The following is a 26,362-nucleotide window of genomic DNA, read 5'->3' as shown; positions in this document are numbered from 1 at the left end:
CATCCACACTTTTATTATAATTAAATTAATTATATACATGTACATAAATGATGTACTTTTTAAAGTTATCCTAAACTTGAAGTAAGTTAAACGAAGAACTTGCCTGGTATGAAAATAATACTTTGAAATTGAGTCTCGTTTTCGATTTCTTGAACTTACTATTACCATATTGATAATCCAGTATAATTAAAAACCATTTCCCTTCTCCTTACACTCGCCAGGTTCTGATAGACCCGTATCAATAACAGACTATACCCACTTGACCTCCACATTTGCATACAAATTAAATAAACACCTACTTAGCAAAGATATGCCTTTATCTGTTTAATGAGTAGTGCAATACTCAATCTAGAGGTTACATAGAAAACAGGTATGAATTAATTTTTTTTTGTCTCCATTTGAAGAGTTCCAATCAATTTTCTAAAGCTCTAATTCGTAAGAAGAAATTGTCATGTAAAGATGACCTTTTATCAATACAGGGTCTGTCAGGCTCTGACAAGTGTCAGGAGAAGGAGGTATTTTAATGAGACTGATGGACAATCCTTTCGCGACACGAAGCTGCGACGGAAGACCTACTCGTTGCTTTGCAACGAGCTCGGCTCTAGTTCTTTTAATGTTTCAACTTTATTAACGGATCAGTAACTTTAACAAAAAATTCTTTTATATAACCTTGGCGTGTGATAATAAATAACATACTATGCACCCTCATTTTGCTACAATAATGACATTGACGTTAACGTGATTCTGAAACTCCGAATTATGGAATAGTAATTGACTTCGACGTCAGGATCTTCACTCAATTCAATGATTCACAAAAATGTGTTTTGAAAAGTAATTTTTATTGTTACACTTCCAAAATCGCACAAATGCAGTCGTTTATACTAGTGTTCCTGCATTCTGTGTTTTCAAAATTGTTCATTTTATATGCATATAAATAATATGCTTATCTATAAATTAATGGTCTTGAGGTTTCCCATGCTATACGAAAACAACTAAAAATTAAAACTATTAGTTTAAACGAACTGCACTCATATATATGAAGTTAAACACGAATAAATCAAATATTTGAAACGTGCTCGTATGTAATGTAAATTCGTGGGTTAGGATGGACCAAGACATGTAGAATAATAATCAATTGGTCCTCTACGAACAATGATTATCCCTAAATGTTACAAAATGTCCACGAAGGACTACAAAACTCTTGATGCTAAAATTTATGTCTCTGTCATTAGTGTTGCAACGCTCAGAGTTGTGTCATTAGATTGCTTTATTTCAAGAGCGTTGCATATCTGTTGTTAAAATTTGAAGTTTCCCAACCGCAGCTCCGAAAGCCTTCCCCATGCGGTTGTTTTAGAAATAATTTGCAGGAAATCTCTGCCGTCTACTTATAAACAGTTGCATTTAGAGACGAGAACTTTTTATGAAATTTTACTCTATCAGGATCTATTTTTTTTTAAATTGCATATTTCAAACCCTACTGTTCAAGCATGTCAATAAACATGGTTTTCACAGAATTCATCTATAGTCTTAGACCAAGCTAATGCTTAATAGGTCGCATCTACAAGCTATATTTAGTTTTTAGCAATGCTTTTAGGCAGCTAAAGGACTTTCATCGGGTTTGCTAAACCTGGACTTCCATTATTATTATACATGTCGTAGTTTTGAGAGAACCAAGTGGTTTCTTATTATTATTACCCGACTCAAAGCAACCCTAAAAACTATTTGTCACAGCTTATTTTTGTACAATTCTACACCTTGCAGTTTCACGACGTTCAAATTTGGTACCTATCTGTTCACCGTATTTTAAAATACCCAATTTATCTTCCTTGTTTATCAAAAAAACTACAGTAATGTGAAGAAATGATCGTAGACGCGATTATTTCGATTCTGTTTGGATTGAGGTATCTATTTGCATACAGTATGTTTTTCGCAAAAGGCATTTCTTTTATCTTAACCTGGTTTTTTTATAAAGATAAAAATAATTTTGTCCCTTTACAGATAAAGGTGCTTTATTACCCGGATGATAAAAAATAGGTACGTTGGTAAACAACGGTATGCTTTTCGGGACATTTAAACTATATCTAATAAAAATATCCTTCCATATTTTCCTAAACTTCAAATTACGCTATAAAAGTTAAACAACTGTATTATACATGTTCAAACACAAGGTTTTGATATTTGTTAAATAAACTTAAGATTTATTGCCCTTCGTTGGATTTATAATTTGATAAAAATATTTACAAATTTTCCATTCGTTGAAATATTTATCAGTGTATAATGACTATCTTATTCAAATATAATATATATTTCTGTTTTTCATGCATTTTTTATCAATCAAGTTATAATTTAAAACGATTGTCATTTTGAGAATTAGATTACATGAAGTTCTACAGCATGATCTACAAAATGACTTTTATTATTGTCAGATTTCAATATAATTTGAAACTATTTATTAAACAAACGGTATTATGTTCCATTCATTAATCAAATCTATTTGTTTTTAACTGTACGTACAAAAAATATTCCAAATCATTTTTTTTTCTTATTTGCTGGTAAGCAAACACAGTAATCTATGAAAAATATTGTTATTTCCATTCCTAGATGATTTATCCTACAATAAAATCGCAACCCAGTCACCAATTTACCGAAGAATTTCTGAATATGAAGCAAACAATGCATTGGATAGGAATATAACAACTTGTATGAGAACGCAAGCTATAGGACTTAGCTCTACCGACAACAGCATGTGGTGGAAAGTTGATCTTGGCGGATTGTACAATGTTTACAGAATAACAATAATGTTTAAAAGCTACGAGGAACAACCAGGTATATATGCATTGGTTAATGTATACATGTACATGTATCTTGTTTGCAATCCTACTTTCAAATACTAAATGTTTTTTTTTCGTTATGAAAAATAACTTAAAAGGACTACGTGCGGTTTTATGCAATTTTGCCCCTAAAATCAAAGTTTTAAAAAGAGCTTTAAAAATAAGGTGAAAGATAGTTAAAATCATATTGGAAATAAAAGTGTAAATGGTGATCGCCACAGTGACGTCGTAATGTAGAAATGACTTCATGAAAATTGCATTATTTTGATAAATTGATGTTTTGTATCAAAATATGGGTGTTTTCCGACGGTTTTTCGACTTGGAAACATCGAGCGCAGGCTTGCTAAAGTACCATTTTTTAGTATAATGTGTATAACTATCTGAAGAAAAACATATGTTAAAATCGCACTTGAGCAGACCTGGGCTTTATACTTCCGAATGCAAAATACTGAGCAAAAATGAGAATATTTTCATTCGCGCGGGAATTAGGTAATTTACGTGACGTCATAGATAAACAGCAAATGAGCAATGATGACTAAAATCAAGATTAAAGTTATAGGCATCCTCAATACAATGATTTGCTAAGAATTAATTTTTAAACGACACTATTTAAAAATTGGTTAAAATCGGGGGCAGATATTTGACCATACCGCACATAGTCCTTTGTTAAATATTGTCTACTTTCTTACGAAGTACATCTTCTTTGGCGCTGTGCGCCGAAGAAGAACTGTGCTTGTTACTAAAAATATGTAAAATGTGTTTTATAAAATCATATATTTATGAATATGCAATGATGTACATCTAATCCCATTAACTGACAACCTTAAGGGAAATCATCCTCAAAGTATCATACAATTATTAAAAGTCCATTTTTCTATGGCATGATCCCTTCATCGTTTAGTACATTGTAAGATATAACATCAATTGAAATGAATGCGCGGGGGTGTTAAGGAAGCATATGGGCAATTTAGAGTCTTATTTTGACTGTTATATTTAACATCTTGAAATTAAATAACTTTTTTGAATAAGATCAAAAACTAAGTACTATCCTCTAAAAAGATGTCAGTGCAATATAATCGGGTAGTACATAACTGCCACATTGGTGCATTATCACGTGACAACTATAAATAGCTTACGTGTATTCCTTTAAATAAAATGTGATAGAACAACACTACCCCGCGGTTTCCAAAATAAAATACACATACCAAGTGCAGGCAAAACATCTCAGTTTAATCAAAACCGCTGCTAGAATTCTATGTTCTTCTTAATTAAATAGTTATTTATCCGGCTCTCGTAAAACCTTCCCAACTTTTGTAAAGTTTGCACGGAAAACGGTATGTTGCATCAAAACAACACAAAACATGGGATTCTAGCGGCACTTCTCAATTTCATTGATCAAACTAACGATACGTATAAAATTTCAAGTTCAATATACACGGGGTAGTGTTGTTCTAGTCGGATTTTTATATCGTAAACAACGACAGAGGTAAGCCTTACCGAGAAATAAAAGCAAACTTACTTACCTTTTAGCGAATGATTGATAAAACTAACATCTCTCCCAGTATTCTTATGTTCAATTCTCAAAAAATCACACCACAATACCTTATTACAGTTTTTAGAAAAGTTATATTTTGAATGTATTTACAATGCTTTCGGATCAAATTCACACGACATTCAACTTTCAGTCATGACGTCATCAATGTGTAAATCTACGTAGCCTAATACAAACAAATTTCTGAAAAAAAATTGTCTTCAGTATTTTTTATTAGTTTTTGGTCTACGTTTCGTTGCTTAGATATTCGAATATGTACATAATAACTAAGATTTGTAATTTCACGGATTTACATGTAACTCAGATTCAATATGCTTCCTTAAAGGCACTTTGACACGATTTGAGATCAAACATTTTATTTTTATTTTTTATGTATAAAATGGTTTACTGGTGCATTTTACATGATTGACCAAAATATTGAATGTTAAAGTCAAGTTACGAGTGAGATACAGAGGTGAGAATTGGTTGTAATGTAAACAAAGCTCGAGTCTTATAGTTGTTTATAAAAAATGTATTGTATAGAATTACCATTTCTTAGACAAAATGACATGTAAAAACAATTTAAACTAATTCAGTATCTTCATAAATACCATTATAAACAAAAGAAAGATACATTTGATTGAAACTTACACCAATACAACACATATGTAAAAATGACAATATTCGAGCTTTGTTTACAAAACAAAGAATTATGAACTCTGTAACTTGCTTATAACTTGATATTTGACTCTCAAATTTTGACATAGCATTATAAACTTCTATATTTATCAGTATAAAGATTGAAAATGGAAAAATAAAATTTGATACTATTTTTATGTTTTTATCATTTACAATGCTTTTGAAATGCATTTCTAATTATCAAATACAATTTAAGAGTTATTTGTAGAGTTATAAGCAAAATACAGGGCTCACAGTTCTTTGTCATGTAAACAAGGCTCGTGCCCTGTTTTTGTTTACATAGGTTTAATATACCAGTAAAAAGTATTTTTCCAGCTTATGTGTCTATCTTTTTATTTTTTCTAAGCATAGATAAACAGTTTCTAACATTTAACACATTCGTTTTAGGTTTAAAACTGAAATGTTTACTTCTGTGTTCAAAATGTAAACAAACGCTTTGTTTACACAGCGAAGAATTTCAAGTTCTGTAATTCGCTGATAACTCAACAAATGACACTTAAAATCGGTTGCCTATTAAAATTAACTTTCTGAAGCATTGAAAGTATTAAAATCGAATTTTTTTTTTACCAAAATCGTGACTATGCCCCTTTAACACTCCCGCGTGACTATTTGTGTATAACATAACAAAAACTTTACGCAAATTTGACTAAATACATTTAAAATTAAATTTAAATAAAATATATATTTTATGACAAATTTAAACTAAGATTTCTTAAAATTAAGATAGCTATTGATCGTATGTACTAAATAGAACAATGTAATTGCCACTTTTACAAAACAATGTCCTTTTATCTAGCATTTTTCTATTAAAAAATCATGAGAAGGTTATGTTGAGATTACTGAAGTTGTAGCAATTAGCTTTACGATTTTGCCTATTTTAGAACATTATAGATATGGAAAACTAAATTTATGGTAATTGTGTTTTACGTAAACCCATAAATGTCTACTTTAATACAGATTTTATCTTTAGTAATTAATGTATTTATCATGTAAGGACTATAGTTGAAAAAGATAAGACCCATCCGTTACCCTTATTTAACAGATTAACCCCTTATTCATGATATAATATGAAAAACTGTGCCACTGTTCCCTTTTTTTGTTAAACAAGTTATATCGTAAACGCGAAAGTGAAATGCTTCAAACATGTCAAAATACAGTCAGTTGATTTTGTTGTCTGTCTCAATGTCCCAACTAGCAGCAGGTTTTATTGTAAAGAATCTTTACATTTGTTTTATAAGTATTTTTTTAGAAATGTTTTACACAAAAATATTAACATAAAACATAGAATATAGCAGATAAAATTGAGTAAATTTCTTTCTTTTCAAGAATTCGGCCGTCCATATTAAAAAATACAGGACTTTGAACCGTGCGTGCACGGTTCGACATTGCATATGATACCAGGCATTTACAAAATAAATACCATATTTTTTAAATTTACATAACCAAGTTTTTTTTAAAATAAGAATATACATAAGAAGGATTCACACAATCCTAGTTTTCACCTATCAGCTAACAAGGCGTTAAAACTCATCCGAAAAAAAAAAACCGCAAGTTGACAAATTGAATTTTTTTGGACATTGTAGGAGTGTAATGTAATTGCTAACGCAATTTCAAGAAAAAGCCATGCAAAAGGTGGTGTGAGCAAGGTTCTTTGATCAACTTCATATTTTGTGTGTAACAGTGTGCATCTATATAAATTAATTTGCCACAAAAGATTTTCAGTCTAAACTAGGTTCTGCAGCTCTGTAACTAAAAATAGCATTTTGACCCTTTTAAGAATAAAATTGTGCATAATTCACTAAATGTTGTTAAGATTTCTGAGTTAAGTTTAAAGATAAATTCAAATGTCATTTAGAGTAAGCACTAACAAGATACACTAATGTAAATCATTTTTGACAATTCCTAAACATTCTTTCTGTTTCCAACTTATTGTAAAATTGTAATAATAATATATACATTTTCTAAATGCTTAAAAGTCAGAAAGTGGCACTTTAAATTCACTAACTCTGTTTCTACTTATAAAAGGACATTTATTTTTACAATATATCAAAAATCTGTGTTTGGACTCTCAAAAATATTGCAAATATATTGTCGTAGAATTGAACATTTCTCTTCGTTTAAAATTCTCCAGAATCTGTAGTTTAGCGTTAGCTTTTTATTGTCACATGTACATATTATGGAGAAAAACCCATATTCGCAAGCCAAACATTATTTTACTGAACTGAAGGGTTGCTTCAACACATTTCAGGCTTTTTTTAATCAATGCCATTAAAACACGAGAAATCATGGGGAAATGGGAATTTGAATATAAGCTGAAGGGGTCTTAACTATTTTTCAAAAATTATATATATATATCTCACTATTAATGAAAGAAAAAATAAGCAAGCTTATATACCCCAAACACCCCATTATTTGCCCATGCTTCACATAAAGACAGCAAGAGTACCCATTAGATACACGAATGAATAATTCGGGGGCAAAACTACAAAATTCAAAGTACTGAAGTACTTAAATCCGGGCACTTTTGGTGTGTAATTATACATATTGTTTACTAAAGATTGGAAATATCTCTGTCTTTCTCTGTCTCTCTCTGCTAATTCGATAAACATAGTGATACATGTATTGATCTTTTCATTTTTTTATACATGAACAAGTGATCTTTTGATTCAGAAAGTAGGACCAAATTTCATACCCCCCCCCCTCTCTACCCCCCCCCCAAAAAAAAAAGAAACCAAACAAACAAACAAACAAAAAGGCAAAGAAACAAAACCAAAAAACCAAAAAGATCATCTTTTTGAGAAAAAAATATGATTTATAGAATATTTGCTGAATTTAGACGAAACAGACGATTTTTTAAAATGCGGAAGTGGTGTGTAGCCCATTGCCAATGAATGTCCGTCACTTTTAATAATCATAGAATAAGGTAGATTTGGTAATTATTTTTGTACGACAGTATTAATGATTGAACTTTATTGTTTGAGGGGTGGAGGGACCCAATATCAAGCCTGAAAAAAATGTAAATAAAATAAAATATATCATAAATTACGCTTAAAATTTGTAAATATCAGAATGATATCAGCGTAATATAATAAAGAGACACATTTTATTAGCATTTCATTTTTTCAATCACAAGACAATAAGAGAGTGTAAAAAATTTGACTTTTTTATTAGGCTGCTTCATAATTCTGGGACCAGGTCTTATGACGGGTTACGATTAAATAACATCCCAAATAACAATCTACAAAAACAAGTTATGATGTCTATAATAATATTTGGGACAACTATTTTTATAGTTCATGTTTATATTTGTATGCGGTTTTCGCAGGCTGAGATCCCCGGGGGAAAGGGTAACATAACACCTCCTTTTTTCCTTTACAACTATATTTTAATTTTAAGAAAAAGTACAGACTTTAATTTTTTCCAAGAGGAAATAAACTGCTAATAGAGAGGTAGGGAGTATAGCTCTTTTTTTTATTTCAGATGTACTTACTGTGTTACATTTCTCAAGAACTTAAAAACCCTGGTCCCCTCCTTGTCATTACAAGATTCCATGAATATTATAACTTCGGAAAAAGTATGATTCATAAAAAAATATGTAAGAAGAAATGAACTATAGATAACATTAAATTCTTCCATCGGGCGGATCAAAACTTGCAATGATACTGCGTACAGGTGTAGTTATAAACTTATAATTGATAAAAGTGGTTTAATTATGATTTTAAAATTTAAATGCAAATCATATTGAAAAGGTGTGCAACTACTCACTTTTACAATTATTTGTTTGCCTAATAAATTCAAACAGTCGAAATTAATGCTTATAGAAGTCTATAACCTTAACACCTGCAGGGTGGTTTGTAGATGGTCACTGAAATATACATGGACAGAAATGTGATGTCTATTGCAACAGATTCCGATGATAACGATGAGAAATTGTACGAAGCATTCCTAGTGAATTCCAAATGACGTCAACATACCCTTTTATAAATATTTGTAAGAAATCAGTTCTCGTTTCTGTGGATTTTTTCGATTAATATATGATAATCTGTGAATGAAATTATCTTGGAAAATGTCCCCTTCATCTATTTTATTTGCACTTCTATCACAGGTTTGTATATTTTGATTAAAAATCATCCAAATGTACAGAAAATAGCAGTTTAGACTAGATACGAGTCTCCTTCAAACTTCAATATGTGAATACTGAATAACACTAACAAGACGGAACATTTTTTATGCAATTAAAATCATTCAATATCATAATATATATTAAAAACACTCAAACAGTACTCACAGCATTTCTCAATATTTTGCCTGAACATAAACTTGTATAGCTTTGTCAACATTCTGACTAGTTTACCTTCTCTACAGAAGAGCGCAAAAGGGGAGACAATTCTATCAGTAGTAATGAAAATGCAAATGTAATGAATAAGAATTCATTGAAAAACAATGATAATAACTTCTTTTCTTAAATTAAATGCAAAATAAGGGTTTTTTTCATGTTTAATTACAAATATTGACTTCAGTGGATTAAAATCGCTTGTAAAATAAAATATTATAAACCAACAACCTGTTTTTTATTTGAAAATGGGATGCTTTTGTTAATCTATTACTTTTTAGTCCTTGAGAGTCCAAAGATGGATTTTATATATTTGTAACAAAACATCACACAGTTTCTTATTAACACAACATTTCAAAAAATAATGCACCACTTTCTGAGAAATTCGTTCTCAAAAATTGACAAAAATGTATAATTATCATTTCTTGGCAGCCTGCAAACATTTACACCCTTGGGACTTCATCGTGTATATAAAAATATGAAAAACAATATGCAACAATTAAATGTTTGAACTTCTTCATTAAGAATATAGTCTTATTTTTGTCAAATATTGTTTATACATTTTGTAATTGATTACTGAATTTGACAATTTTTCTCTAAAATTTTCTGCAATTTAGAGGCTTACTAACCAGAATGCAATACTGGCCGTTACTATAAATAGAAACATCCAGTGCAAAAACATCCTTAACCTTTAAATCTATGATAAAATTCTGTTCATTCTTGAAACTTGCTACCACAGTTTTTTTTCATATTTGCATGGTTTTCTCGTAGACATGCTCTTAAGCATACAAAAATACTATTAATCCCCACTACACTCTGCTTATTTAGAATAATCTGTGTCTCGGGACAGGTCTTCACCACAGAACCACTCAGAAACGATTTGGGAAGAAATTATTGAAGTTGCATTAAAAATAACAGTCAAATTATTCATAACAAACAATTTTGAGGCTGTAAATACCTTTTATCTGAAAATTTATTCACATTATTATTGAATATTGAAGAAAAAAACACTTTTTCAACAACGTAATTTACTCGCTTCGACTTTACACCATGTTGACATTCGGAGCTCTTGGAAGTTTTCATAGTAAATGCACTGTGTAAGAGTTATCTCCCGTATTTCTTAGATGAACAGAATATACAGCAAATTTCAAATGAAAATTTACACGTATTTGTATTATCGTTTCTAAGTTTATCCATGCAAATGCGATATATTGTGATTTAGCGTGAATGTAATGCGCATGCACTAAATTGTAAAAATACAAAGAAAACCAGATGATTTCCGGAATTATTTGAGTAATTTTCGTTTCTTTCTAATTAGCGAAGCTTGTATGAGAAAAAAAAAACAAATTGGTATTCTTCAAGTACCAAAGATGTTTTAAAATATATAAAACAAAAGGCAGTATTCCCATTTATCGGTAATAAAGGCCAAAATTTAGAGATTATTATTTCAATATAGTAATATAGATACGGATAATATAAACAGTAAGAAAACAATAAGTCTTATGTTTGTAATAAATTCTTTAAGAATTATGCGAATTTACGTATGTAACATAATATCTTACATATATTTATAGAGTTACGTCAAAGAGGAAGATTTGCCGGATTTTCTCTTTATATATCAACCTCCAATGAAAGAATGAACTCAACTCTATGTTATAAGGATGGACCTCAGTTACCTCCACTTAGCTTTACCACGTTATGTATAGGATATGGACGTTACGTCATTTTTTACAACGAAAGAATGCCTGGAGTCAGCTATCCTTCCGATTATCAACTTCGAAATTTGTACACTGAATTGTGTGAAGTAATTGTGCAAGGTAATAGCGATCCTCTTTTTTATTATTTAATGATTTTGCGTCAAGAAAACTATCTGACAACGTCAGTCCTTAGCGTTTTCTTTCCTGGAGACATGTATTTAGTAATATTTTCAAACCTTTATTCTTACAGACCGACTAATGCTGTGATGTCATTCTTTTGTTTCAGCCGTCTAAAAGTTTACCTGTGACAGTCTGAAATTATTATCAGACCGTTACCAGTGGTAAAAGAACTGATATCCTTCAAAATCGGACTGTCTCTGGTGAATCATCAATAAAAATAAAATGGCAGCATTTTAAGTATGATATATGCATCAAAGGCTTCTTTACGAAAAATATCAGAAGTTCTCTGCCCGAACGGGCCTTGAAACTGTCTGATATATTTTCGTACAGAACTGTTTTCGGCATATATCCGTTACATATCAAAATGATCATATTGTAACATAGTTAAAAAGTACTGTTTTCAATAATTTCGAATGAAGACTTTTCAAGAATGCATGATCACTTATATAAAGGGGCATGGTCACGATTTTGGTCAAATTTTATTTTTCTGCTTTTATTATTTACAATGCTTTAGGAATGCATTTCTACTAGTTAAATGAAATTTGGGTGCCAGACGATGAGTTTTAAGCAAGATACAGGGCTCACAATTCTTCGAAATGTAAACAAGGCTCCTGCCCTGTTTTTGTTTACATAGGTTCAATTTACCAGTAAAAAAATCTTTTTCAGGCTGATTTGTCTATCTTTTTATTCATTTTAGGCATAATTAAACAGTTCTTAACGATTAACACATTAATTTAAGGTCTAAAACTGGAATTTTCACTTCAACATTCAAAATGTAAACAAACGCTTTGTTTATATAGCGAAGAATTGTAAGCTCTGTAACTTGCTTATAACTCAACATATGACACTCAAATTTTGGTAGCCTATTAAAATAGCCTTAATGAAGCATTGTAAATATTAAAATCGAAAAAATAATCTTTGACCAAAATCGTGACCATGCCCCTTTTAAAAATAAACGACGTTATTTAGTGAGCAAAATAATCGTTGTTTATTACTTATATTTGCATTTCACCATTTTCAAGTACCCTGTAGTAGACCTTGACATTTAGACATTGCATAACAGAACGTTTAAACTGCAAAGTATTTTTTAAAATTTTTTAATTAACATAGATTTGTAAACAGAATAAATATTATGTTATTTAACAGAAATTCATTTAAAATGTTAATATAAGGCATGTTTTAAACGCACTAATTTTAGCGAGTATCGTATATACTCTGACTTATGTTATGATCTATATCGTAATGGAAAAGTAAATGACGTCACATGTTTAATATGTTTTACGGTGCGACCGCTGGGGCGAGCGCTGCATATGATCAAACAATGAATTATGATAAATCAATAAAAATAAAATTAACAACGTAAATGAATTTGATTGCAAAATTAAATAAAACATACCTATTTTTCAGTAAATTTACATTATAATTATTCATAGTTTATAAGATTTGTTATAAGTAGAACAATAGTTTAATCTCAGATACAATGTTGCTGAATAAAAAAGATTTTAATATAAATGTTCATTGCACTCTATCTCCTCTATAAAAGTGATTGTAACGTACGTCATTTCATCCCCTTTTTTTGCAGTAGAATTTTTTTCTTAAACTTACATACAAAATTGAATTATCATAGAGCCCCCCCCCCCCCCCCCATGTTAATTTTTTTTTTCAATTTACAAATAGAAAATCGACTTATCATTGAGTTGCCTCCTCCGCTTTTGAAAAATGTAATTTTTATTTTTATTTACGCTTTAAAAATTAGCTTATCATATTATAAAAAGAAAATCGAATTGTCCCCCCCCCCCACCTTGGGATTGGGAGCATGTAATAAATGGAAGTGAAAATAAAAAAAAACCCATTGAACTGCAAAATAGCTGATTGATTAGAATTTTCTTTCATGATTTTGAGAATTATCATTTTTTTTCCTTCTTAAGATTGTTGGACGAGGCTGCCATCCACCCAACCAACCCCCTTTTAAAAACGATGCATGCTACGTGTATACCTGGAAATTAACGTTACCGTAATTATAGTGAATAAAATAAATGTCCTCATTCTATTGCTTTGCAAGATTTTGAGAGGAATTTCAGCAGATTTACAATAACTTCAGTTAGAGTAATTTCCCCTTATTGTGACGTCAAAGTTCACGTTGGTTAGTGTCGTCTGACTCTTTAAATTAAAACTCCCCTGAGAAATAAAAGAACGTGAAGTATACTGTTTTATTTACTTAAAAAGCATGATGTTCTTATAATTACACATCTTCTCTGTACTTTGATTCTCGCGAGAACTTGAGGTTGGAAACCATAGGTACTATGAATTGTTGGTCAAAATTAACTGACGCCGAAAAAATCTATCGGATCAATGTGTAAACCTTTGTGACGTCACTGGATTATTTTTGATGAGTGTACTGAGGTGAACTTTAGAGGTAACATTGACTGTACGTCGTATACATCGTTATTGGTTTTTTTTGTCTTGCTGATTATCGTGAGAGTGTGAAGTGATGAAAATTACCATGATTTCAGGGAACTACTGGGACGATAAAAACAATGCATTACTGGTCCAATTTACTGACGCCAAAAAAATCCGTTAAATGAATGTGCATCTTTAGTCCGAATTTTCTATTCACATACGCCTTGCCGGTAGAGCTCGCTTCGCGCCGGCGCTTCGCACCGGGGAGCTGCGCTCGCTATGACGTCATAGTGCGCCATCAGTAAGGTACAAAAACCACGGTATAGTAAGGAAGAGTTGTCTTTCCTTGTACATTAAATTTTGAAAAGGTAAACATAAAAATAAAACACTTTCGTTGTATGTATACACATTTGTTTCATACAATAATAAATAACCTTTGTAACTGATGAAAAATAAATATGAACAAAATAAAAATCCATTGTATTGTATTTTAAACTTTAAATAATTCATATAAACACTACATAATTTTGTAATTAGAAATATTAACTATATAAACGAGTACAAATCACTCTTTTATTGTTGAGAATTTGCTATCTTAGAGTCTGTGCGGCAATTGCGGATGCAGTTAGAGCAACTGCGATTATAGAAAAATAAATGCATCCCTTCGGTGTACACTCGTACTGGGATAGGGCAACGGATATGCAAATATATGCCAATTATTGTAATTCTTGAAGAATACTTTTCAATAAGTCCCTAACAACATAATTCCAATATTTAACTTCAAAACACTCATGTGCACCTAAAATTGACCCAGGTCAAATTGACCCCTTGCTAAACTCTGAACACATTATGTTTGTCATAGTTTAAGCTCGGGGTTCATGAGTTCAACAATTTCAAAAATGGTAAAAAATTGCCTAAAGAGTAATATCACACAATGCTTTGTTATACTTTTCACAAAAATAAATTAAAGTGTGGTTGAGCGGGGGGGGGGGGTTATTTATTGCTATTTATATTCCCATCAGACGCGGTTAGAAACTTACCGGTTGTTTCAAACAGTTTACTAAACTTTAATCTGATCTAATGAGCAACTTTTTTAAATTCGTGCGATTCTATTTTGTGATGTTTTGAGACTTTTATTTGCCTTAACGATTAATTTTCAAGAAGGTACTATTATTGTCAAATGGTTAAATTGGAAAGGTTGTTACAAACACAACGTTTATGGAGCAGACTGTAATGTACCATGCCCTCGCAAGAACAACACATGTCACATACATAATGGAACCTGCCTGGAATGCAATCCTGGATGGACTGGACCATTTTGCTCAAATAGTACGAAAAAAGCAATATTCAAATTATGACCATATGATGATCATTCAAATCATTGCAAATCATTCAAACAAAGTATACTTGGATAATTTTTTTAAAATGTTATTTCCGTTCTCAAGAATGTGTTGATGGGAGGTACGGACAAAACTGCCTGAATACATGTACTAGCCACTGTAAATATAATAATGTGTGTAATCACTTTACTGGTCAGTGTGAAGGAGGATGCGACGTTGGATGGACAGGGTCTTTCTGCGAAAAAGGTAATCTAGATAGAAATTTTCAAAAAAATGTTAATATGTGGTAAAAATACTACTTTTTGTACTCACACATGTAGCATAAAACAGGACTATCAACAGTCTCGTTTGAAGTCATCTTTTCCTAAGTTCTATGGTCGATACAACGACCTTGTCAGCAAATACAATCTTCCACTGGGTTTTTTAATGCTCGGGTTCGTTATCGTGTTCGGTGTGTATTGGATAATCAAGGCCAGTATGTAGTCAGTAATAATATCGTGCGTTACTTGTACTATTCCTTTTATCATTTCTAACAAACAAATAAGTTCTGTAAAATACTGTCAAATATTGTTTTGTAATGTTATTCGGTGGAGTTTATTTTGTATTATTACAATCGGGTTCGTTATCGGGTTGGTCTGGTCGATTGTTTAGCTTTGATTCGGGGTACATGAGACGATAAGAAATGATATTGTGCACAACAGTGCATTGTTTTCACAAATTTCTACCAAATTCGACTACTAAATCGACTAGTTGAAATTACAGGAGATCAAATAAAGAGTATTATTTTACCCACTTGTATTTTGGTTTCTATATTATTAACTATATAATTTGAACTTCCTGTGTTCATTTATCTCTGGTTGAATCATAACACCTTCCTTTTAATATTTCTGAAATAGTTGTATGCTCCACAGGTTTCCTAGAATAATACAAACCGGTAGAGGACATGTATTGCTTATGCAATACTCTCGAGCTCAGAATGCTTGTTTAGAATGAAATTACAATGTGTAACGTACTTTTCGAATAACCCTCGTATATTAAAACTGGAAAATTGAAATGATTAAAGTCCTAGAGAAAGCAAAGTCGAGAAAGATTTTAGTAAGCAGACTGCATTGGTATGAACCCCATTCCTCCTCAAAAAAAAATAATGAATAAATTATCCTTTTTGACTGACTGGACTAAAAAGTTTCACCTTATACATATTTTTGTGAAATAGAAAAGTATACGTATTTATTTGTTACAAGGATCCAACAATCCTGATTCTACATGTTTGAAGATGACAATATTAAACAACCTTTTTATATGTCATAGCTTGTGTGCAGTCGTTTGGTGAAAACTGCCAGCATCCCTGTAGACAACACTGCTATAACAAGGAATGTGACAGGTTTAACGGAACTTGTCTTACTGGCTGTACACATGGATTCCATGGACAAAAATGTAACAAAGGTACATATGTAAAATGTCAGACAAATCTTCAATGTCGCATGAAAAATTATATATTAGATGTCTAAATTGTAAACTAGCATTTCACATATTTAATATGATTATATTTCTTAAAGTGTTCTCTCATCGGGCAATTAATGAATCGCTTACAGTCATCCCCACCCTTATCAACATTGATCACAAGAGTACTTATAATGAATTTGATCAGTACATGCCGCGAATGCTGCAGGTTACTATTTAAAGAAATGAAGAACCAATCAGACAATTTATGTTTTTTACCAACTTTATAGATATCCAAATGATAAAGCAGGAATGTTCGTGTTCTGGTTGGATTGCTTGGTTTTCTGTTTCTCTTGCATTTAACACCGTTTTATTGACTGGGATATGCGTGATGTGCAGGTAAGAAATAGAACGCAATATTAATTGGATGCTTTTTTATGTTATTTCTGTTCTCAAGAATGTGTTGATGGGAGGTTCGGACAAAACTGCCTGAATACATGTACTAGCCACTGTAAATATAATAATGTGTGTAATCACCTGACTGGTCAGTGTGAAGGAGGATGCGACGTTGGATGGACAGGGTCTTTCTGCGGAAAAGGTAGTCTAAAGAGAAATTTTAAAAACTGTTAATATATGGTAAAAATACTACTTTTTGTACTCACACATGTAGCATAAAACAGGACTATCAACAGTCTCGTTTGAAGTCATCTTTTCTTAAGTTCTATGGTCGATACAACGACCTTGTCAGCAAATACAATATTCCACTGGGTTTTTTAATGTTCGGGTTCGTTATCGTGTTCGGTGTGTATTGAATAATCAAGGTCAGTATGTAGTCAGTAATAATATCGTGCGTTACTTGTACTATTCCTTTTATCATTTCTAACAAACAAATAAGTTCTGTAAAATACTGTCAAATATTGTTTTGTAATGTTATTCGGTGGATTATTTTTTGTATTATTACAATCGGGTTCGTTATCGGGTTGGTCTGGTCGATTGTTTAGCTTTGCTTCGGGGTACATGAGACGATAAGAAATGATATTGTGCACAACAGTGCATTGTTTTTACAAATTTCTACCAGCGACTACTAAATCGACTAGTTAAAATTACAGGAGATCAAACTAGAGGTACTGTGAGCAAGCTCACAATTGATACCCCCCGCTAAGAAAAAAATCACAACGCGTGTATTTTTGCTATTATAGAAAATATTGGATGAATCTATTTCACTGTCCATTTTCTATAAATAACAACTGCTTTATTTTTGAAAACTGTTAATTTTTAGCTTCTAATATTTCCATTAATACAAGACATGACACAGACAGAATTTAGCTTTTTTGAAACAATGACCTTGAACTTTCTCAATTGACATTGGGTCAAGGTCATGACACACCCTTTAATCATAAGCAATCTTTGTGTAAAGTAAGAACTTCCAATGTTTCCCCATAAGAAAGATATGGACCGGACACGAATTTTGCATTTTTTCTGCCAGTGACCTTGACCTTGCCCAAATGACCTTGGGTCAAGGTCATGACACACCCTTAGGACATAAGCAATCTTTGTGTGAAGTAAGAACTTCCAATGTTTCCCCATAAGAAAGATATGGACCGGACACGAATTTTGCACTTTTTCTGCCAGTGACCTTGACCTTGCCCAAATGACCTTGGGTCAAGGTCATGACACACCCATAGGTCATAAGCAATCTTTGTGTGAATTAAGAACTTCCAATGTTTCTCCATAAGAAAGATATGGACCGGACACGAATTTAGCACTTTTTCTGCCAGTGACCTTGACCTTGCCCGAATGACCTTGGGTTAAGGTCATGACACACCCTTAGGTCATAAGCAATCTTTGTGTGAAGTAAGAACTTCCAATGTTTCTCCATAAGAAAGATATGGACCGGACACGATTGCACAGACAGACGGACAGACAGACAGACAGACAGACAGACAGACGGACAGACGGACGGACGGACAAGGTGATTCCTATATACCCCCCCAAACTTTGTTTGCGGGGGGTATAATAAAGAGTATTATTTTACCCACTTGTATTTTGGTTTCTATATTAACTATATAGTTTGAACTTCCTGTGTTCATTTATCTCTGGTTAAATCATAACACCTTCTTTATAATATTTCTGAAATAGTTGTATGCTTCACTGGTTTCCTAGAATAATACAAACCGGTAGAAGACATGTATTGCTTATGCAATACTCTCGAGCTCAGAATGCTTGTTTAGAATGAAATTACAATGTGTAACGTACTTTTCGAACAACCCTCGTATATTAAAACTGGAAAATTGAAATGATTAAAGTCCTAGAGAAAGCAAAGTCGAGAAAGATTTTAGTTAGCCGACTGCATTGGTATGAACCCCATTCCTCCTCAAAAAATAAATTAATGAATAAATTATCCTTTTTGACTGACTGGACTAAAAAGTTTTATCTTATACATATTTTTGTGAAATAGAAAAGTATACGTATTTATTTGTTACAAGGATCCCAAATCCTGATTCTACATGTTTGAAGACGACAATATTAAACAACCTTTTTATATGTCATAGCTTGTGTGCAGTCGTTTGGTGAAAATTGCCAGTATCCCTGTAGCCAACACTGCTATAACAAGGAATGTGACAGATTTAACGGAACTTGTCTTACTGGCTGTACACATGGATTCCATGGACAAAAATGTAACAAAGGTACATATGTAAAATGTCAGACAAATCTTCAATGTCGCATGAAAAATTATATATTTGATGTCTTAATTGTAAATTAGCATTTTAAATATTTTATATGAATATATATTTCTTAAAGTTTTTCTCTCATCGGGCAATTAATGAATCGCTTACAGTCATCCCCACCCTTATCAACATTGATCACAAGAGTACTTATAAGGAATTTGATCAGTACATGCCGCAAATGCTGCAGGTTACTATTCAAAGAAAAATAAAGAACCAATCAGACAATTTATGTTTTTTACCAACTTTATAGATATCCAAATGATGAAGCAGGAATGTTCATATTCTGGTTGGATTGTTTGGTTTTCTATTTCTCTTGCATTTAACACCGTTTTATTGACTGGGATATGCGTGATGTGCAGGTAAGAAATAGAACGCAATATTAATCGATAATGAAAACTGCTGATTTAAAAAATACAAATACAACTGTATAATGCGCTCTGCTCTACGTGGGTTAAAACCGCTATTTAACTGAAATTAAATAACAAGTATAATATTTGCAAGAATATGAAGACTCTTTAAGTAGTACATGGAACTAATTCTTTTTTTACATAACTTAAAATTATTGGGTAATTGTTACTCTATTTTCATTAAGCTGTCTAAAACGTTTCAGATTTTGTAAGTGTTAACATTGAGATATGTTAGGTATTATAGAATTAATGCTGTTTTTTTTTAATTCGATGACTTAACTACTCGAGAAGTACAATATTTACCAAGCCAAAGGCAACGTAAATATTGTATTTCGAGAGTAGCTAAGTCTTCGTACTGTTTATAATATGATGCAGCGACGAATTGATGCAGGCATATCAAATTAATTAACAAGTGTAGACCAATTATTTTGAAGTCATAGCCGAGAAATTTGAGACACGCTATATTGGATTGGACGGCATGAATAATGATAACCAATCGTTGCGTTTTCGAAATTCCTCAGCTAATCTTAATCCAAAGTAGGGGGAAAAAAAGAAATGTTATATTGACATTCAATTTCATGAACCTTCTTTTACTTCTAAATTGTTCCATATAAGCGAATCATAGAGCCAGAGATTTATCAATCATATAGTAATATAAATTATTCAACAAAAGCTGATGGGATAAAATACAATTAAGTTGAAATCGGTCTCGCACAATACCATACATTTTATTGTATTTTTTTTAAGGAAAACATGTAGAACAATTGACCGTCATTCTTGGAAGTCGATCTCCTGCTGCAGGGTTCAAAAAGACGGAAACTACGTGGATACAAATATTGAAGCTGAATCGGCTCCAAATTATCAGGAACTCAACGCACATACATCAAATTCAGAGCCTGCGTATCACAATACAACCCTACAATGACGTGAACAACCTTTGGACTCTCATATATGTGAATGAAGATCGTAATAATGTGCTACTTAATATTTATGTCATTTAGGAAAACACTAAAGGATGTGTAATTTATCAAACATATAGTAAATACTAATGTGTGTTCCTCGTCAATAACTCGTTAAAAAGTTTTCCTCTCCATTTGCGTTCCTGAAAAGAATTTTAGGATTACAGAACACAACGTGATAATGCCCTTTAGCTGTCATTTAATGTAATTTCGCTCAAAAACCCACATTCGATAGAATATTCACCTACTATTATATGATGCTGAAATGCGCAGATTATTACTACGGGTAAGATGTACTATTTTATACTCTGTAATTTAACTACGGCTTAGTCTTTTTTTTTTACATTACCCTGGGTTTTTTTTATGAAGTATTTTTTGTAACTGTTTGATATACTGGTTTAACGAGGTAGAGCTGTTAAACATAGGTGTTCCTTGTGGTCACGTATCGAGTATGTGTTTTATATTGGGATATAAATGCACGATATACTTGTATTTTGCCGTGTAGTGCGTCGATAAGACGTGCTAATTCTTTGGTAAGTAGTGTGATATTCTTAACTTTATGCAGTGTTCGTATTTGCTGTGGCTTCGTGATGTCGTATGGTGCGCTGTTGTTGACATGGTGTTATATTTAAGTCAGTGTGGCTTAGCCTGTGTTCATATAAGGTATTTAAATCATGTAACTCAAAATATGTTTATTGTTTAAATCAATAAGGTCCTTATCCAGTTTCCGACAGTCCATCGCCATGGTAATACATGTCCGCCACTGTTTCACGCCATGCCAGTCCTACTCATCTCCAGTCCGTTTCCTCAAGATGGCCCATTCGACGTGCCCGTGCTGGAGATTTGGAACAAGAGAGAACTTAAAATTTTATTGTTCATGATGTGTATATATTGTGTGTATTTGTTTAATTTTATCTTATATAAAAATTGTAAAGAGAAACCCAATCTTGTTTTGTTTGACTGAACAGTCGGGACGGTTGTCGTAACACAAGTATATGTCGTTTATTTCAATGATAATTCAATCACCTTTCCATAGATCCTTGTAAAATGAAATGAGACATTTATTTCTTTTTAAATGGTGTGTTTCAAAATAACCTGACCCTTTTCATTTTGAAAATACTTTTTAAAAACCTCTGCTACTTATTTAATTGCTCGAAAAGATTAATCGGAACTCAGTATTTACTTTCTTCTGTCAGCTGTGCAAATCTTACCTGTTTGGTGGTTATTGCCTTTGTCACAAAGTCAACCGCTTCAATTATTTTTGGAGGGACTTTTTAAAAGGTATATTTGAACGTTTGGGTCAATCTTCTTTCTAAAACATGTTACGTTTAAATTTTTAACTCTTGCCGTCTAAAAAAAGTATGACAGCTGTAAAGTGTTTATTTGGAACAGAGGGACGATAAAGATGCATTGCGTTTGGAAAAACGCATTTAAAGAAAGGCGGCCAATCACAAGAACACAATAGAACAAAATTCTATAAACGTATTCAATAAAACGTGTCTTAAAATCCAGGGTTTGCTGTGTTGAACTTTCTACAATGGTGTAATCTGCCGTTCAAAATATTCACAATGATATACGTTCATAAATTTCCCATCGTAAGAAATCATAAAAGTATACCATCTCCGATTATTTAAAGAACATACATGCTATTTAAGTACTATAAGGCTAGTAAATTGCTTCTGTCAAGGATGCTCAAACCTAATGTCTTGTTCTTGTGTCAGTCATCTTCATATACAGTTATCGCAAAAGTTGATTTCGCAGGTCCATCCTCTTCAAATCTTTTTTACGATAAATCTATAATATATATAATTATCCTTTCATTCTATATTCAAAATAGTTATATACGATTGATTTATCAAAGTTGGAGACATTGTTTTAATGTATTTAAGTCAGTTTTTTTTCGCTTTCTAAAAAGTATGATACCAAGATCAAGCTTTCAAAAACATTTATTCTAAAACAACTAGACTTTGACCCGTGCGTGCACGGGTTGACATTACGTATTATATCGGACATTTACGAAATAGATACATCGACACACCGTATTGTTGATATTTACAAAACCAAGCTTTAAGCCTACAAATATATATGTTTTACTGTGCGACCGTTGGGGCGAGCGCAGCATGTGATCAAACAATGAATTATGATAAATCAATAAAAATAAAATTAACAACGTAAAAAAATTTGATTGCAAAATAAAATAAAACATGCCTATTTTTTCAGTAAATTTACATTGTTCATAGTTTATAAGATTTGTTATAAGTAGAACACTAGTTCAATCTCAGATACAATGTTGTTAAATAATAACAATTTTAAAGTTAATGTTCATTGCACTCTATCTCCTCTTTTAAAGTGATTGTAACGTACGTCAGTTCATCCCCTTTTTTGCAGTAAACATTTTTTCATAAACTTACATACACAAATTGACTTAACATAAAGCCCCCCCCCCCCCATCCATGTTAATTTTTTTTTTCAATTTGCACATAGAAAAATTGACTTATCATGTAGTTGCCCCCTGCACTTTAAAAAAGAAATAATTTTTAATTTTTCTTTTTTAATTTACGCTTAAAAAATTGGCTTATCATATGAAAAAAAGAAAATGGAATTGCCTCCCCCCACCTTTGGATTGGGAGCATGTAATAAATGGAAGTGAAATTAAAGAAACCACTGAACTGACAAAGAGCTGAAGTATTAGAATTTTCTATCATGATTTTGAAAATATCATTTTTTTCTGTTTTCTTGAAAAAACATTTTTGGATGGGGTTGCCAACCACCCACGCAACCTGCTTTTAAAAAACGATGCTATGTGTACGTTTCTGAAAATTAACGTTACCGTAATTATAGTGAATAAAAAAAATGTTAGCATTCATCCAAATGAGTGCAAGTTACAACTGTTGCCTATATCTGAAGAAATGTACTCATTCTTTAGCTTTATAAGATCAGCAGATTTACAAAAACTTCAGTTAGAGTAATTTCCCCTTATTGTGACGTCAAAGTTCACGTTGGTTAAGTTTTGTCTGACTCTTAAAATTAAAACTCCCTGGGAAATAAAAGTACGCGAAGTATACTGGTTTATTTAATTAAAAAGCATGATGTTATTAAAATTACACATCTGATATGTACTTTGATTCTCGCGAGAGCCTGAGGTTGGAAACCATTGGTACTATGAATTGTGGGTCAACATTTACTGACGCCGAAAAAATCTATCGGATCAATGTGTAAACCTTTGTGACGTCACTCGATTATTTTTGATTGAGAGTGTACTGAGGTGAACTTTAGAGGTACCATTGACTGTAAAGTTATGTCATATACATCGTTGTTGTTTTTATTGTCTTGCTGATTCTCGTGAGAGTGTGAAGTGGTGAAAATTGCCATGATTACAGGGAACTACTGGGACGATTAAAACAACATGCATTACTGGTCCGATTTACTGAAACCAAAAAAATCCGTTGAATGAATGTGCAACTAGTCCGAATTTTCAATTCACACACGCCTTGTCGGTAGAGCTCGCTTCGCGCCGGCGAGCTATAATGCTAATATGTAAACGGTGTGCCCGTTGGACCGAGCGCAGATTTAACACAGTGCAGTTTGATTTTTGTATAATAAAATCTATTTAAAACGCACACAAAAGGATCCGCATGCATGGTTGCCTACTCAAATCATTCGTCAAAGTTAAACTAAACGTCGCGTGCCCAGTCTACATTATGACGTCATATTTCAGACGTAAAACGTTCAAGTTTTGTCTTCGGAAATAGCCGAAGAGAGTTACGTGATTCCGATTTTTTTAAATTTCTTCTTTCATTGTTCATCAATTAAATTCATATGAATGCCGCTGTAATAAAATTAAATATTTTGTTAAGTATCTGAAAGATCAGTTTCTTGACGTAAATGTTTTTTATTTTCCATCTGATAATTTGATAAGACATACATAGAACAAGTCGTGTTTCTCTCTACTGAAACTTATCTGGTTTCCTTTTTAATTTCTTTTAATTCAAATTACCTTCTATTGAAACACTGGAACTTATTTAATCGAGTTCAGGGGCAATAAACATCTATAAGTACCAGTCAATCAATGATCGAACTAACTTTTTAAAAACAAAATGGCTACCAATATGGCGGCGCCCAGGGCTGGAAGAAATTTTTTTTGGCCTTAGTACCCCTGATTCAACTTTCATTTTTCACTGATTTTCTTATATATACGTGTTACCATTAATCCTCGCTTCGCGAGGCGGGCCTCGCCCGCCTCTCGCTGCGCTCGGTATTAATTTCACTACACTCTGCTTAGTTAGAATAATCTAATTGTGTCTCGGGACAGGCCATCGCCACAGTTTGAGTGCCTCCAATATACCCGTAATGTAGCAAAGAATTGCAAAATCGTTCCGAAACGATTTTGGATAAAAGTAATGAAGTCATAACAAACCATTTTGATGCTGTTTATACCTTTCATCTAAAACTTTTTTTTACCAACGTTTTTTACTCGCTTCGAATTTACACACCATGGTGACCTTCGGAACTCTCGGGATTTTTCTTATTAAATGCACCGAGCTAAAGTTATTTCCGTATTTCTTTTGATGAACAGAATATCACAAATTTTCATTAAAAATTTACACGTATTTGTGTTATCGTTTCTGAGTTTATCCATGCAAATGTGATATTATAGAAACATAAACTTATAAGACCTCCCGTGATTTAGCATGAATGTAATGCGCATGCGCAAGATTGTAAAATCCAAAAAATTCAGATGATTTCGGGATTTTTTAAAGGAATTTTCGTTGATTATCAATTAGCGAAGCTTGATTGGGAAATAATAAAAACAAATTGGTAATATTCAAGTACCAACGATGTTTAAGATATATAAAACAAAAGACAGTTATCTTCCGATTTCTCGGTATAAAAGCCCAAAATTCGAGTCTATTATTTTAATATAGTAGTACTGTATAGATGTGCCTGTAGTATTCAAAAAATTGAAAGACCTTCTAGTCGAATATATGTCTTGATAATTATCGAATATATGACTTGATAACTGTCTGATCTAAATCAGAGGTAAAATGTTTCCGGTAGCGTCGGATATATACGAAGAGCTGTACTTCCATTCTAAATAATCTCCTCAATTTGTTTATAACAGTCGGGAGCACCAAGTTAATGTCTCACATGTATTCTAGCACTTGAACTTTTAAAAATGTTCATTTTGATTAAAAGCACATTAAACGTCACATTTAAAACAAATTTGATTAAACTATAGGCTAAACATTGTACAATCTTTTTAATCGTTTGTCGATTTTATGCTTTTATTTCTGATTTCAAGATTTTTTAAATGATTTCTTGCTTACTTTGTTAAAGTTAACAAATATGTGTTATTTTATGAAAGAAATGACTATTTCTTCCTGCTCTTTTGTTAATTTTTCCTTTGAGCAGTAGGTTGGTTTTATTGAATAGTAGTGATCTAAATCTTTAATATGTTTAAAAATTAAACGAATCAATGCTGGTTGGTTTACACATTCATGAAATACTGAAACACTTCCTTATTAAAATGTAATAAATAAATAAACGTCGCAGCGATGCAACTGATCCGATTAGAATACAATTCATCTATAAAAAATAAAAGCACCGCTTAAATGCACTGTCGTTTGTCTTTGTAAAAATAACTAAAAGAAGTAACAAATCCCGTTACTTTAGTCATTTTGAATTTAATTTTTTTTTTGGCGAAGAATGAGATTGTAACTATTGAATTTTTTACAGTTTAGTTTTTTTAAAAATCAACGTGAATTGTTTTTTGTCGACTTTATGCATATCTTCAACTTTCCATTGAAATATCATTA

General features: G+C 32.0%; 1 protein-coding gene and 1 long non-coding RNA gene across 2 annotated transcripts; both read left to right on the top strand.

The window, feature by feature from the left end:
- The first annotated feature begins 1,860 nt into the window (after positions 1-1,860).
- LOC128173002 (tyrosine-protein kinase receptor Tie-1-like) lies at positions 1,861-16,692 on the top strand. Its single transcript, XM_052838751.1, has 7 exons — positions 1,861-1,918; positions 2,602-2,826; positions 10,969-11,211; positions 14,869-15,000; positions 15,117-15,257; positions 16,320-16,454; positions 16,568-16,692. Exons 1-7 carry the CDS (start codon positions 1,861-1,863, stop codon positions 16,690-16,692), a joined length of 1,059 nt encoding a protein of 352 aa, XP_052694711.1.
- A 2,309-nt stretch (positions 16,693-19,001) lies between these two features.
- On the top strand, positions 19,002-19,539 carry LOC128173054 (uncharacterized). The gene is made up of 2 exons (XR_008242419.1): positions 19,002-19,138; positions 19,431-19,539. It is a non-coding gene; the product is annotated as an uncharacterized LOC128173054 (long non-coding RNA).
- Positions 19,540-26,362: the final 6,823 nt, after the last annotated feature.

This window comes from Crassostrea angulata, chromosome 2, assembly GCF_025612915.1.
Source record: "Crassostrea angulata isolate pt1a10 chromosome 2, ASM2561291v2, whole genome shotgun sequence".
Classification (NCBI taxonomy): domain Eukaryota; kingdom Metazoa; phylum Mollusca; class Bivalvia; order Ostreida; family Ostreidae; genus Magallana; species Magallana angulata.
The sequence above is the reverse complement of the archived record's forward strand: the minus strand, read 5'-3'. Positions and strand labels throughout refer to the sequence as shown.

Bases quoted from the DNA above. Each gene is read 5' to 3' on its own strand.
- LOC128173002 (XM_052838751.1), top strand. From the start codon at position 1,861: ATGATCGTAGACGCGATTATTTCGATTCTGTTTGGATTGAGGTATCTA. The intron at 1,919-2,601 runs GTATGTTTTTCG...TTCCATTCCTAG, and splicing joins GAGGTATCTATTTGCATACA to ATGATTTATCCTACAATAAA. The intron at 11,212-14,868 runs GTAATAGCGATC...TAAATTGGAAAG, and splicing joins GTGTGAAGTAATTGTGCAAG to GTTGTTACAAACACAACGTT.